The 12739-nt window shown below is 38.0% G+C and overlaps 1 protein-coding gene across 1 annotated transcript in view; it reads right to left on the bottom strand.

Moving 5' to 3' along the window:
• Positions 1 to 12739, bottom strand: part of CDK19 (cyclin dependent kinase 19) — a 112094-nt gene that overhangs the window by 66169 nt on the left and 33186 nt on the right. Inside the window, exon 3 of the mRNA XM_084285399.1 lies at positions 3873 to 3983. Within this exon, the coding sequence (XP_084141525.1) occupies positions 3873 to 3983 (111 nt within the window). The remainder of the gene's footprint in view (positions 1 to 3872; positions 3984 to 12739) is intronic.

A 12739-nucleotide genomic window follows, 5' to 3' on the forward strand; every position in this document is an offset into this window, starting at 1 on the left:
ATATAAAAATGAGTTACGATATCTTTTTTTACAATGTTAAAATCCTTTTTAAAGATACAGAGACTGTGGAATTGAACACATTGATCACATTGTCTGCAGTACTTAAAAAATGTGCGCTTGAATTACTACCAGTATTAAAAAGCTGATGGTGTAGAAGTATAGGAGACTAGCTGAGAGCAAAACACAATCTCTCAGTATTATAACCTCTCCAATAGCTAAAAGTAACTACACTTTCAAGAAATAGAATTCATCCCTAGTGCAGATCTCACATCAATCTTTAAGAAAAGTCCAATTAAGTAATCACCATGCATTTAATGCTTTTAATATAATTTTGAATAATGTCTCAAAGTTTTACATAGGAAGTTCTGAAACAGCAATACACTACTTAAGACATAAAGGAACATACATGAAAGTTATATACAAATGTTATTCCTTACTGATAAAACAACAACAAACATGCATTCAAAATAACTTGTTTTTTCTTTTAAGTCATTAAAGAACATAGAAGTAAAATAGATGTTATCAGTTAAAGAAATGACACTTGTTCATCCATGCATAGTTTTACTGTAAGACTGTGAAGTCTGCGTACTGGAAAAGGTAACTTAAAAATAGTATCAATTCCACCCATAGACTTAAGGACTTAAGATTAATTGAGGCATATGTTAACTATTAAGTTGCTAATATATATATATATATATATTTAATCTAAACATTAATTAATCGAGAGAGAAAATCTGGATACAATTTGAATGAAAAGCATCTAAGACATTATGAGTAAATATTAAAAAGGGAATGTTCCTTGCTAGAGAAGTAACAAGAGACAGTTGGTTCTCTGGCTGTGAACGTCTGCAGCTGAAGCTTTCAGACAATCCAAGCATATAGCAAAGGTGTGAGACTGAAGCAAATTATCAAGAGTTAAGAAAGGATGTGGCCCATAATGGATGAGGTATTCAGTAACAGCTGCGGCCATGCACCTTTATAAACCTTGTGTCAGATGCTTCCTTTGCACATGGTGAGGTACAAGCTAAGGAATCCTGCATTTAATTCATAGCATAAGCATATGTAAGCAGTGATGACAGTGTAGACAATAGGCTGTAAGTTAGCATATGTGGCACGTTCAATATCCTAAGAACTTTACCAGCTGAGGCTAATAGCCCAGAAAAATCACAAGGAAATCATTTGTGAGTTACACTGAGAATTTTGGTAATTAAAATAAACACAAAGTATAAATCGTCAAACGATCTACTAAATTCTTTGACAATCTCCACTGTAATCTCATGAATCGTTTACACATTGCTTTGTATAATGTAACTTGAGAGGTGATGAAGAAAAATCCGTGATAGGTTTAGCAGTCAAACTGAGCATGTTTGTAGGCAGTAACAACACAGTAAGTCTTCATCAATACCTGTCAAAACTAGTTTTAAGTAAGCATAAGCTTTCTTCATCCCCTGGTAATGATATCAACAGGAATTACAGCACGTTATAAAGTATGTTGCTATCTTAAATTTCAGATTTGAGCAGTCTGATCCTTGGAAATTAAATGCAAAGTTTAAAAAGAAAAAGTTGTTGCTCACCATAAAAGAACTTTTTAATAAGCTTAATTGGCACCATCACTTTTCCTCATTAGAATGGGACAGTTTTTTTCAGCATTACAAAACGAACAGAAAAAGATAGCATCTAATACAGCTTATTCATCTCTTGCCAAATGGTTCCAGTACAGAAGCTGAAGATGTAATGATTTTAATTAATCTGATGCTTATAAGTAACGAGCATCTACTCCTCTCATTGAAGCCGGTAAGAGTTACTAAAGCCGGGCAGCTTTGAACATGGACAATTCCCATGCTTAAAGACAAATCTTGGTAAGTAACTCAAAGATACCTGCATTTTAAACTGTTTGCCTTTGGGAATCCATGTTTCTCTAGAAATGGCACATCTATCAGAACTTAAATCCTGCACTGATACCCACGATGACCAAACTTACTTTGTTTTTAAGTCGTGCTGGGGGAGCACGTGGTGCAAAGCAGTAACACAACGTGCCGATCCCCTCGTACAATTTCTACCCCAAACTGCTGAGAGGGCACAAGCTGTAAAGCACAGGAAATGCAAAACACAACACAACACAGACAGAATGGCAAGTGGTTGGTATTACTGAAATGCGTTACAAAGTAAGTGGATTTTTAGGAGGTTTTTGAAGGAGGATAGTGAAGGATCTTTACGTACGTTAATTGGGAGGCTGTTCCATGTGTAGGAGGCAGCGTGGAAAAAGACACAAAGTTGGGAGTGAGCAAAAGAGACAAAAGGGGAATCAAGAGTGATGCTTGGGAAGTGCTGACGGTAAAGGAAATGAGGACCAAGGTTAAGCCAGAACCAAGAGTGCCTTGAATATGGCCAATTTTATGCAAAGGAGGGAAAAGAATTCCTGTAAAGGCTAAAGAAGCAAGGAAACATGGGCATTTATACAGGAAAGGAAAAATGATTTGTGTTGCATGTCCCATAGAAAAAAAAAGTAAGAGTGTTAGGAAGTAGGAGACCAGTTCACATCAAATAACTAGTACAACAAACATTCAATCTCAAAAAATGGAAAAGAATTAACTTCACAGAGATTATGACCAATACCCAGCCAGACGTAACAAGTGGCAAGAACATCAAACCGCAGCGATTCTTTATCTAAAGCGTTAAATGATGTGAAAAATCACCATGTAGTGTAAAAAGCACATGCCCCAAATAAATTCAAATGGAAAAAGTTTAGAAAAAAAGGTGTTTTAAACAAGTCACTCAACGTAGCAGTAAAATGTGGTTGCTGTGGTTGGTCTTTAATATGAGTAAACCCAGCTGACGCACAAATAATTTCTATCCATCCAGGGTTTTATCTGCTGCATTTCTATTCATCTTCACTGTCACCAGTTGTGAGAAATACACAAACTCTGTGTACACTGAAATGTGATGAAGAAAACTAAAATACAAAGCTGCTGCCATACAACCGAAATCTGATTATTTTTAAGCATAAGAAGGGGCTGAAATCTCATGACTTTAATTGTTCTGAGCCAAAAATATGTACTTGCATGGTCCAAGTTTGTCTTCCAGATTACATTTTTGTGTCATTTACAAGTGCACATGCTCTTGAACAAAAATGAGCAACCACTATCATTATGAATAGCAACTTGTGTATTACTGAAGCCTTAAAAAGCAATACCAAAATTAATATTACCACCTTCTCTCCTTGGCAGTACTATCAAAGGAAGAACAAACATATTGGCTACTCTTAGTAAGTGTCCGATATCTTTTGGGTTTAAATTCTAACCCAGCTCCAAGCAACTCACTTCATTGAAAGGTTTGAAAGTTTTAGAGCTTGAGTATTTGTATCTGAGTTCAGCTCATGCTGTCATTCATGTCCACCTGTACAGTATCAGTAATCAAATCCTATTGCACTTTGCTTGAAGTTTACAACATTACATGGTTGAATGTTGGTCACTTCCACTGTATCTCAGTGAGAGAACTCAACGTAATTCCTGTCCTTTTTTTTTTTTTTTTTTTTTTTGGCAAAACTGGAGGGAAAAGAAAATCTTAAATGCACTTCCAATCCCTAGTTTGCAAGATTTAATTTAGGAATACTCTCTTTAACTCCAATTAAATGTTAAAAGAAAATTGTTTTAGCTTCAAAACAAAGTTTGACATTAAAAAAAAATCTACAGAGCTTTTTGCATGTTTTAAAGGAAAGATCAAAGTATACTAAGAACAGGATGTCAGTCAGACCCTTAATTACAGAGCAAGAAATGTATGCATCTGTGTTACATGAAGGTACACCACACACACTTCAGTTTGTTCAAGCTTATATTACACTATCTCAAACGCTCAGGGAAATCTGTACTTACCCACAAGTCATGCTCAGCGTAATCGAACAGCAGCCAAACCTTTCTGTCACTGTGTGAAAGGAAAACCTTCTGTAACGCAATCACGTTAGGGTGCTTCAACTCTCGTAAAAGCTGCAAAGAGACAGACAAGCCGGTGTTATTTCCATGCGTGTTAAAAAGAACAACACAACAGAAAAAGAATAATGGTGTCCTACCACAACTAAACAAACCAGCAATCCTGAAACAGGCCCTAGAAGAAAAGCTGCCACTGACTCAATACCTTGCTTAGAAATGTCAAAATTAGGATACAGATAGCCTCCATAGGATGGGCTTCTTGCTCTGCAAGCACAGGTGGCCATCACTAGCCATGCTGCCCTCTTCCCAGGTTATCCCACCTGTCCCATTCACCCTCAGCTTCTATCTTACAGATGCGTTATACAGTTCTCTTGCCAAAAGCACACATCAGAATTTAAAAATGCCAACGTGAAGCTTGTGTAGCTTGCCATCCTTCATGTGAACAGCACAGTTCCTGATTACCACACAATTCCTGCGTTACCAATCATTTTTTGCATTGCACTCCTGCCTCACTTGCCTCAAAGTCAATGAGGTTCTTGTTTTCAGAAGGGAAGTTTATCAAAAACTGCTTTTAATGGTTCTTTCAACTACTCTTCGATAACCCACAAATAAATCCGAGCTTATTTTTGCTTGCCAGATTAAACTAGGTCTCGTGATTATTACGCTGATAATTAGAGAGCACAGTAAAGCACACACTGCTGCTGGAGTCCCGGCTCTGACAGATTAGATCAATCCTCAGTGGGAGCTAGGAAGAAGTATTTCCAAAAATATCATTTCCATGGAATCTTTTCTGAGACACTGTCTTCCCAAAAATGATTGATCACTTCTGTTTTATCTGGAAATTGCTTGCATCTGCAGCACTACTATATAAATTGCCAAGCATCCATTTCAAATGGCTGAAGAGTGAATAGAGCATGTTACAAGGCACATCTGAGAGACAAATCTACCCTTTTCTCCACAGAGGAAGTCTTCATCTTCTGATGCTTATTTCATGGGAAAAGATAAAGAAAAAGCTTAATTATAAATTAGACTGTCCTTTGGCTATAGAGATATCTGCCAAGACAAGAGGTCTGACGAGGTCTTCTAAAGACGATTAAAACTGTTTAAATCTATTCCACTTTTCCAACAGATGAAATCATTTAAATATTTCTTCTACCAGGCAGGAAATATTCTTTGTTTCTTCGTCTCCCTAACACAAGGACTTCTAGCTCTGAAGGAAGTTCCTGCCTAACAAAGTGATCAGTAGTCATTCCCACATATCACTAATATGATGCAGTAAAAAAATGTTATCACCTAACAAATAGTAATATTATTTCTCAGAATTATAAACTACCAAAAACTTAGAGATTAAAATTGCAGCTCTTTAACACGTAGCAACACATATTGCCATATTTCCTTGTTTTCAATAATACTCAAAAATATTTCCAGTAGGGATTTGATGTGATGCTTCTGCCTTTTATGTAATTTAATAAAATCTTTTAGAAGGTGATTTTATTATTATTGCTATTAGTTTTTTCTTAAAGACACCGTTAGCAGCAATACTGATCTAAAATAATTTCAAGTTTTCATATCATAAATGAGAAGAAGGAAAGCAGTCTCTCAAAAAAAAATATAAAAAAACAACTTTGCAGGAAGAAACAGCCCAAGAACATACAGTTCCATATGCTAAACAACAACGCTGCTCAAGCCAGTCTGAACAGAGGACTTTTAGGCAGCAGTGGTCACCTACCAGAGCAGCCTGATTAATAAGCAAAGCCTGAAACCTTTCCTTTTCGTGGAAGTCATGAAAAAGGAGGATGTTTTCATATTAACAAAAGTGGTAAGTTTCTTATCCACAACAATATGTGCTCATTTATAAGGAGAAGGTTATTTTTAATGCATCTTTCAGTTCACCTCAGATAAAATATCTTTATTTAAACAGAATTTTTCAGTCAATCTCCTATTGATTTCTACAAAAAGCATGGGGAAAATGTTAGTTTTATGTTAAACGTGTTGAGCTTCTATCAGAATTTGTGTGTCAGACCTGAAGTTGAAGAACAGAATGCTGTAAGGGCAAAGAAAGCAAAGAAAACGTACTACATGTGTTTTTAGCTACTGAATGACAGTCTACAGTTGCTTTCCATATCTACAGATATGGAAAGAGTTTTCACCAAATTGACCAAGTCTGCTCATGCACATTACAGACGCTCTCTGCCTGCCTGCTTTTTAAGTCTGCTCTGAAAGCAAATCAAGACTCCTAAAGAATTTCAAGAGGCTACCTAACATTTTTTTCCAAGTCATATTGTAAATGAGCATATTAAAAGCAAAAATATTATTTTTGAAGTTGCAATTGAAAAGACTCTGAGATGTTCCCAAAGCTTTGATCACAGGGGTTACACCAAGCTTATAAATAAAAACATATTTTATCCTCAAGAGAAGCAGTCACAAAGCACACTTCACAGGCATAAATGCTTACCAAAACCTCTATTAACAGCCGTACTTCAGGGGATGTTTATAATTTAATACAGAACATTTGCAGAATTGATTGCCTGACCTTAAATCATTCTGTAGTTATATTAAACACCAACAAATGTTAAAAACTAGACCAAAAACTTGTCAAATCGCCTTGTTCTATCTAAAAATATGTAACAGAAATTAGCCATCAGTTATTATCAAGAATATTTAAACAAGGTTGTTACCTACATTGTGCTGCAAGAGATGAATAAATACATTGAGTAAGGAGAAAGACAACTCTGTTTTTGTGTTAGTCTCATATTTCTACCTCAAATGAATGCTTTAGTGATTACCATGGATAATAAATAAACATTTACATGGATTACCATGGATAATAAATAATTACCATGGATAATAAACAAACATTTACATAAACATGGATAAATAAACAAACATTTTGGAAGTTCTTTTGTAGTCTTAGAGAAAAACAGACCTTTATACCTTCATCTTCTGAACCACAACCTCAACATAACAGCAGGCCAAAGGAAATTTCATGTAAAACTCAAATCTTCAAGTGGAAGAAAAGCTTTTCAAGGCTTTGTTGCATTCTGGCCATCAGAAATATCGGTCCCAGAGCAGCTGGTGCATTACTGGCAGAAGCCAGACCAAAGAAACAGTGACTTTGAAGTCCAACACATTGAGTCAAGAGCACGAGATCTGTTTTCACTAAGCTGGGTTTGCAGTCATGCTAGATGCCGACTAGAAGAGATCAAAAACTGTAGCTTAGCATAAAAGCTTGAGTCACAAGTAGAACTGTTAGAGGGATGCCTAAAAATCATCTCCTCTGGAGATGGTCTGCAGGTGAAGAGAGGGTGGCCACAGGGACCGAACTGATATTGCTCATGGGTGTTTAGAGAGTGAAGGGGAGGAGGAGGATTCAAGAATCATAGAATCATAGAATCATAGAATCATAGAATATCCTGAGTTGGAAGGGACCCTTAAGGATCATCAAGTCCAACTCTTGACACCGCACAGGTCTACCCAAAAGTTCAGACCATGTGCCTAAGTGCACAGTCCAATCTCTTCTTAAATTCAGCCAGGCTCGGTGCAGTGACCACTTCCCTGGGGAGCCTGTTCCAGTGTGCAACCACCCTCTCTGTGAAGAACCCCCTCCTGACGTCCAGCCTAAATTTCCCCTGCCTCAGCTTAACCCCGTTCCCGCGGGTCCTGTCACTAGTGTTAATGGAGAAAAGAAGCACTGGGAAGATGTGTTGGGCAGAACCAAAAAGCACAGCCATGGAAATCAGCACGTCTGAGATGACTGTTTCAATGACAAGTATTGATGTAAGATGTAGCTGTATGAAATCAGAGACTTTGGAAACAGCATTTTCATTACAGCTGACAGGTAGGAGCCAATGATGTATTTAAAGCTATTTATAACTTACTTGTACCCTAATGATTTCCATGTTTAATTAGAATTTTGTCAAAACACTTACCCGCTACGCCAACCATTGAATCATTATTTTGTGACTAACTGGCTTTGAAAGCACGTGTTACTTTAAAGGAAGCCAGGGTAGCATCCAGTTCTTCAGTTACCCCTATCTTGGGCAGAACAGCCTAACTCACCTCGTGTCAGATTTGCCACTTGTGCTCTCAGTTTCTGCTCTGATGGGAAGGGGTTGCCTCTTGCCTTCGTACAGATTGAGAATTAACCCAACCCGAAGTTCTTCGAATGAGGGAACAGAAGTCATTTCTAAATGCATTATCCAAACAGGAGATACAAGGCAGAAAAGGGAAAAAAAAAAAAAAAAAAAGATTTGGAAGACTACAGTTAGGTAAAATTGCAGCCTAGGGGCTCTGTAATAGCTCTCCTTGCAGTTTCACCCCTCCAATACCCACTTTATGAGCTGACACATGACAAATACGTCTACCAGTGAAGTCATGCACCCTTTCTCTGAAATGGCTGTATGTCATTCCTTCACCATAAACACACTTCACAAATGTGCATTTTAGTTACTCCTAGAATCCCAAGGACAACTTCAGAGCCCCAGTAAATCACTCTCCACAGCTTTTCTGCACCATGGATTGCTGTATAAACTTTAAACTTATAAACCGGATTAAAAAAACAGAAAACCATTTTTCTTAGGTCTTGTGCAGCAGTAAATCAGCTTGGAGATTTGATTAATTCAAGTCAAACACCAGAAGGAAGAGACTAATACACTGTTATAGTACTTGAAAGATTGCAGTGCACCTGATGCACCTCAATGCAAGGCAACAACCAGAACACAAAATGGATCTGCAACTGCTCGGGTTTATTACTAAGGGAACAGAGCATCTTATTTCAGATAGCCCAAGCAGCATGAAGCAGCGTGCAGGATTCCTGGCAGCTTCACAGTGTATGTGGAACTGGCGGTCATTTCTGCTATCTGATGAGTCAGTTCTCTCACTAGGGACATTCAGCGTTTCCCTCATATGTGAGCGCCTCTTATAGCAGGGGAGGGGTGGGGGCCACGACAGGAAAGCCTGCCATGTTGGAAAAAACATTCAGCTGGCAACAGAATTGGTACAAAAGCAGAGAGGGCTGGAAATCCGAGCTGTCAGGGGTCAGGCAGAGCTGGACTTGGTGTGGAAAGTCAAACAGAGAAGACTGTCTAGCCAGGGAGACAGCATAAGAAAGAGTGCAAACACAAGAATAAAAAAGCTAAAGTGGGATATTATCTTGTTAAAAGACAAAAATAAGTATCCAAATTAAAAAGTCTTCTGCGATACAGTCTTGAAATACTACGTACAGTTTTTAATTATGTTCAAACATCTCCCCATCCACACACACCACAGAGATTAACTCACCCATATACAGGGAAAGGGTGATTAAAGGAGCATACAGTCCATCCCTCAACAGGGAGGGAAAAAGCTTGCTCAATTACTGTAACAAATCAACTATTGAAAGGAAATTAGATTGATATCCACCAAAATACAAAGGCGTGAGCAGCAAAGACGAAAGACATAATTATGCTGAATGGCAACAATGGTTGGAGAACAAACAGATACAACTGATAACAGATGAATTTCCCCTGAAAGATGCCACCTCAGGAATATGAAGGCTCAGGAACAGCTTCTCAACAGCAGAGGAAATGGCATATCTCATTCGCAGCTCGATCATCACAGGAAATTCATTACCTGATGAATTTGATTTAACAGTCCGCCGCTAGATTCAGTGATGCAACGTCTGTGTAGTACTGTGTTTTTACAGAGGATGAACAAAAGGTGGGTTTGGTGGGGTTTTATTGATGACACCTCCAGCAGATAAAAAAATAAAAGTACTGACAGCCAGCTCCTACAGGAATTTGTTTAAAACTCTTTGAACATAGCCTGCAAATTGTCTATCACTGTAGTGTACAAGTAATGGTTGCATGACTAGCAGCTAGGAAGTCTCTTGCTCTCTGAGGTATACGAAGTTATTTATTTTTTTTCCCCCAAAAAATTAAAAACAACTTCTGGGAGAAGGATGGAGAAGAGTAATGCTCCTACTACTATAAACAAAACGATCAATTAGGAAGGCATTCAGCGCTTTAATAGTCAGAATGTACATTCCTCAAGGAAGTAACTCTCACAGAAATTTTTTTCACCATTGGATAAATAATGCTTTCTACCACCTCCAGAAGTGAGGTGAAGACAGACACTTTCAACTTACTGTGAAGGTAAACTAAGAAAAATCGGAGAAAACAGCAAGACTTACACCAGTAAATCTTACCATAAACATATATTTCTGTGTCAGTGAAGACAAAACCCATAAGCACCTTCAGAAAGGCATTCTGAGGTCACATCATCTCCTCTAAGAGGTCTTCCACATCTTCCCCACAGTTTACTCTGGCCTTTTGATCTACTTCGTTCATCTGTTCGGGAAAATTTTGGTAGTTTCTTCCATGGAAATGCAATGGGCGATACACTGACTTGCTTCCAAGGTTAGAAGCAAGCCCTTACGCTGGCAGAGATGTGGATCTAAGCCATCACAGGAAAGACCAAAGCATAAACCTGATGGCTCACAAGAGACACTTGGACGTTGCAGAATTTTAAAGCCATCTACTTGTGTGTTGAATATATTCAAAGCCCCATAGGTCACAGAAATTTACAGGCTGGATCAGGCTTTGAGCAATCTGATCTAGTGGGAAGCGGCCCTGCCCTGAGAAGTAGGGGGTGGTGGCGGGGAATTACATGGTCCTTAAGATCCCTTTCAACCCAAACCATTCTGACTCTACGATAAATTGGTTTTAAGTTGAAGTTGAGATTTTCAAAGGAACAAAGATCATCATTTGACTCCCACAGAGGCTCTTTAAAAATTCCAGCCTGTTCAGACGCCATTAATCAAGCCTCCATCCTTTCCTCCCTCTTATTAATATTATTCTTTTCACACAGACCCTCTGATGCCTGTTACCATACTGAATTCATGCTGCAGCTTTTCCCTCGGGGCAGTAATACGGACATCTCTCAAAATTAAAAAACAAAAACAAGCATCTATTAATGTTACTAACCATGTAAAAACCACCCTTTGTTAACTTCAACAAGGATGCTACAGATCCCAAAATTACCAGTCCAGAAGAAAAAAAAAGAAAAAGAGGGAACAGGGACAGCGTGCCACATTAAAAAACTCCTCAAAATCCAGCTTTGTTGAGCAACCGAATGGATTCTCAAGCTTGCGTTTTTCCAGTTTGGATTCCCTTTTCTAGCTGGGGAAATTCCACTTCCAGAGCTACTGCACAGCTGAAGGAAAAAAGTCTTTGACTCAGTCATGACTTGAAACCAAACTGGTATAGAGGTTGGTTTGCCAGCCCATACAGCTGTAAGCTGCCTGTGGCAGGCACACATTTAAGAGGTCTCACAAAAAGTTGTGGGCAACATATACAAATGGATATGCAAAGAGAGGGGGGAAAAAGGGGAAAAAAAAGAGAAAAACTGCCAGAGGAACTTGAGGAGAATGCTCTGCTTCAGAGGGGAGATATCTTCTGTGTGCTGGTCTGTTTTCCCCTACCCTTGGATAGCCACTGGCACACAAAACCCAGGTGGGAAGGCAAACTGAAATGCCAAAAATACAACTGGCATTCGTACATGAACTGCTCTGAGTTATGCCTCAGTTTACAAGGCAGACTTCACATGAAAATTGACAAGCTGAAGTATCCTAAAGCATGAGTTTAAGCAGTCTCATTTGCTCTAATTCTCCTATTTTACCCCAAGCAGATCCTTGAAGCATCCCCTCAAGGCTGCTTTAGCTTCCTTCGGGCTTTTCCTTCCACACTTCCATCCATCTAAATCAAACAGCCCCTGAGCTGCTGGAACTCCAAACTTCCACGAGAGAAAGACAAAGTAAATTCTAAAAAATAACTAAACACAGAAAGACCTTGAAGGGAATTCTAGCCAGTAACTCACCAAATGTCAGGACAGGAAGAAGACAGAAAAGCTGTCACACCCTGCTCCTATGACAAGGATCAAGCAAGCATTTATAGAATAAATATTTTCATTTCAGGAGCTCAAAATGGTCTGGCATGGCTAAATAACATTATTCAGAAACAAAAGCTTGGCAAAAGACTTCTCCAAAATATTACATTTTAACTAATATAAATGAATAGAAACTAGAGGAACTGCATTTCGAATTCTTGAGGTTCCCAGAAAAAAAAAAATAATAATTAACTTTAGCCTTTTGCTTTAAGAACATATGAAGAAATACTATTCTTTCCATTTCTCAGTAACCAGTATGGTGTAACATGGCATGGATTTTCAAATAGAAAGAACTATTATAAAATTACACCTAAAACAAGGAACCTTCATTTTAATACACCTATGTAAGGAAATGCTGACGTTAAGATCATACGATGTTAACTTGGCTCCAACGCATAGATTATGTGTATCATTTATTTTCATGGCTTTGCTATGAAATAAAACACATCTAAATGAATACTGAATATCTGCCTCTGGAAAAATCAAGCTTCCTTTATGATGTTTCAAATATATTAATTTATGAGGCTCAAGAAATACATTATTTCAAGCCATTATTTCAAGAACCAGCTTAGTTAAATCAACCGAGGGCAAATTTGCATTTTTGGAGCAGAGGGAAGAAGAAAGGCACATTTTAAATGGAACCTCTGGTTCTTTTTTCTATTTTTGTTTTGTTTTTAAATCAGATGCCATGTTCTCTCTTCTCTTACAAGACCGGCTTTGTAGTCAAACTCGGTCAGCCTGCCACAGAATTAACAACCATTTTCCTTCCAATGGAAAAGTATAGAGAAATTTAAGCTCTCTCTCTCTTCTGTACAGAAGATTTTTCTCCTTAGTGGGCCTACAACAAAATAAAATAACATTCATCCACTCAGATTATACCAACAAATAAA

The sequence above is a fragment of the Netta rufina genome (genome assembly GCF_964035555.1).
Source record: "Netta rufina genome assembly, chromosome: 3".
Lineage (NCBI taxonomy): Eukaryota > Metazoa > Chordata > Aves > Anseriformes > Anatidae > Netta > Netta rufina.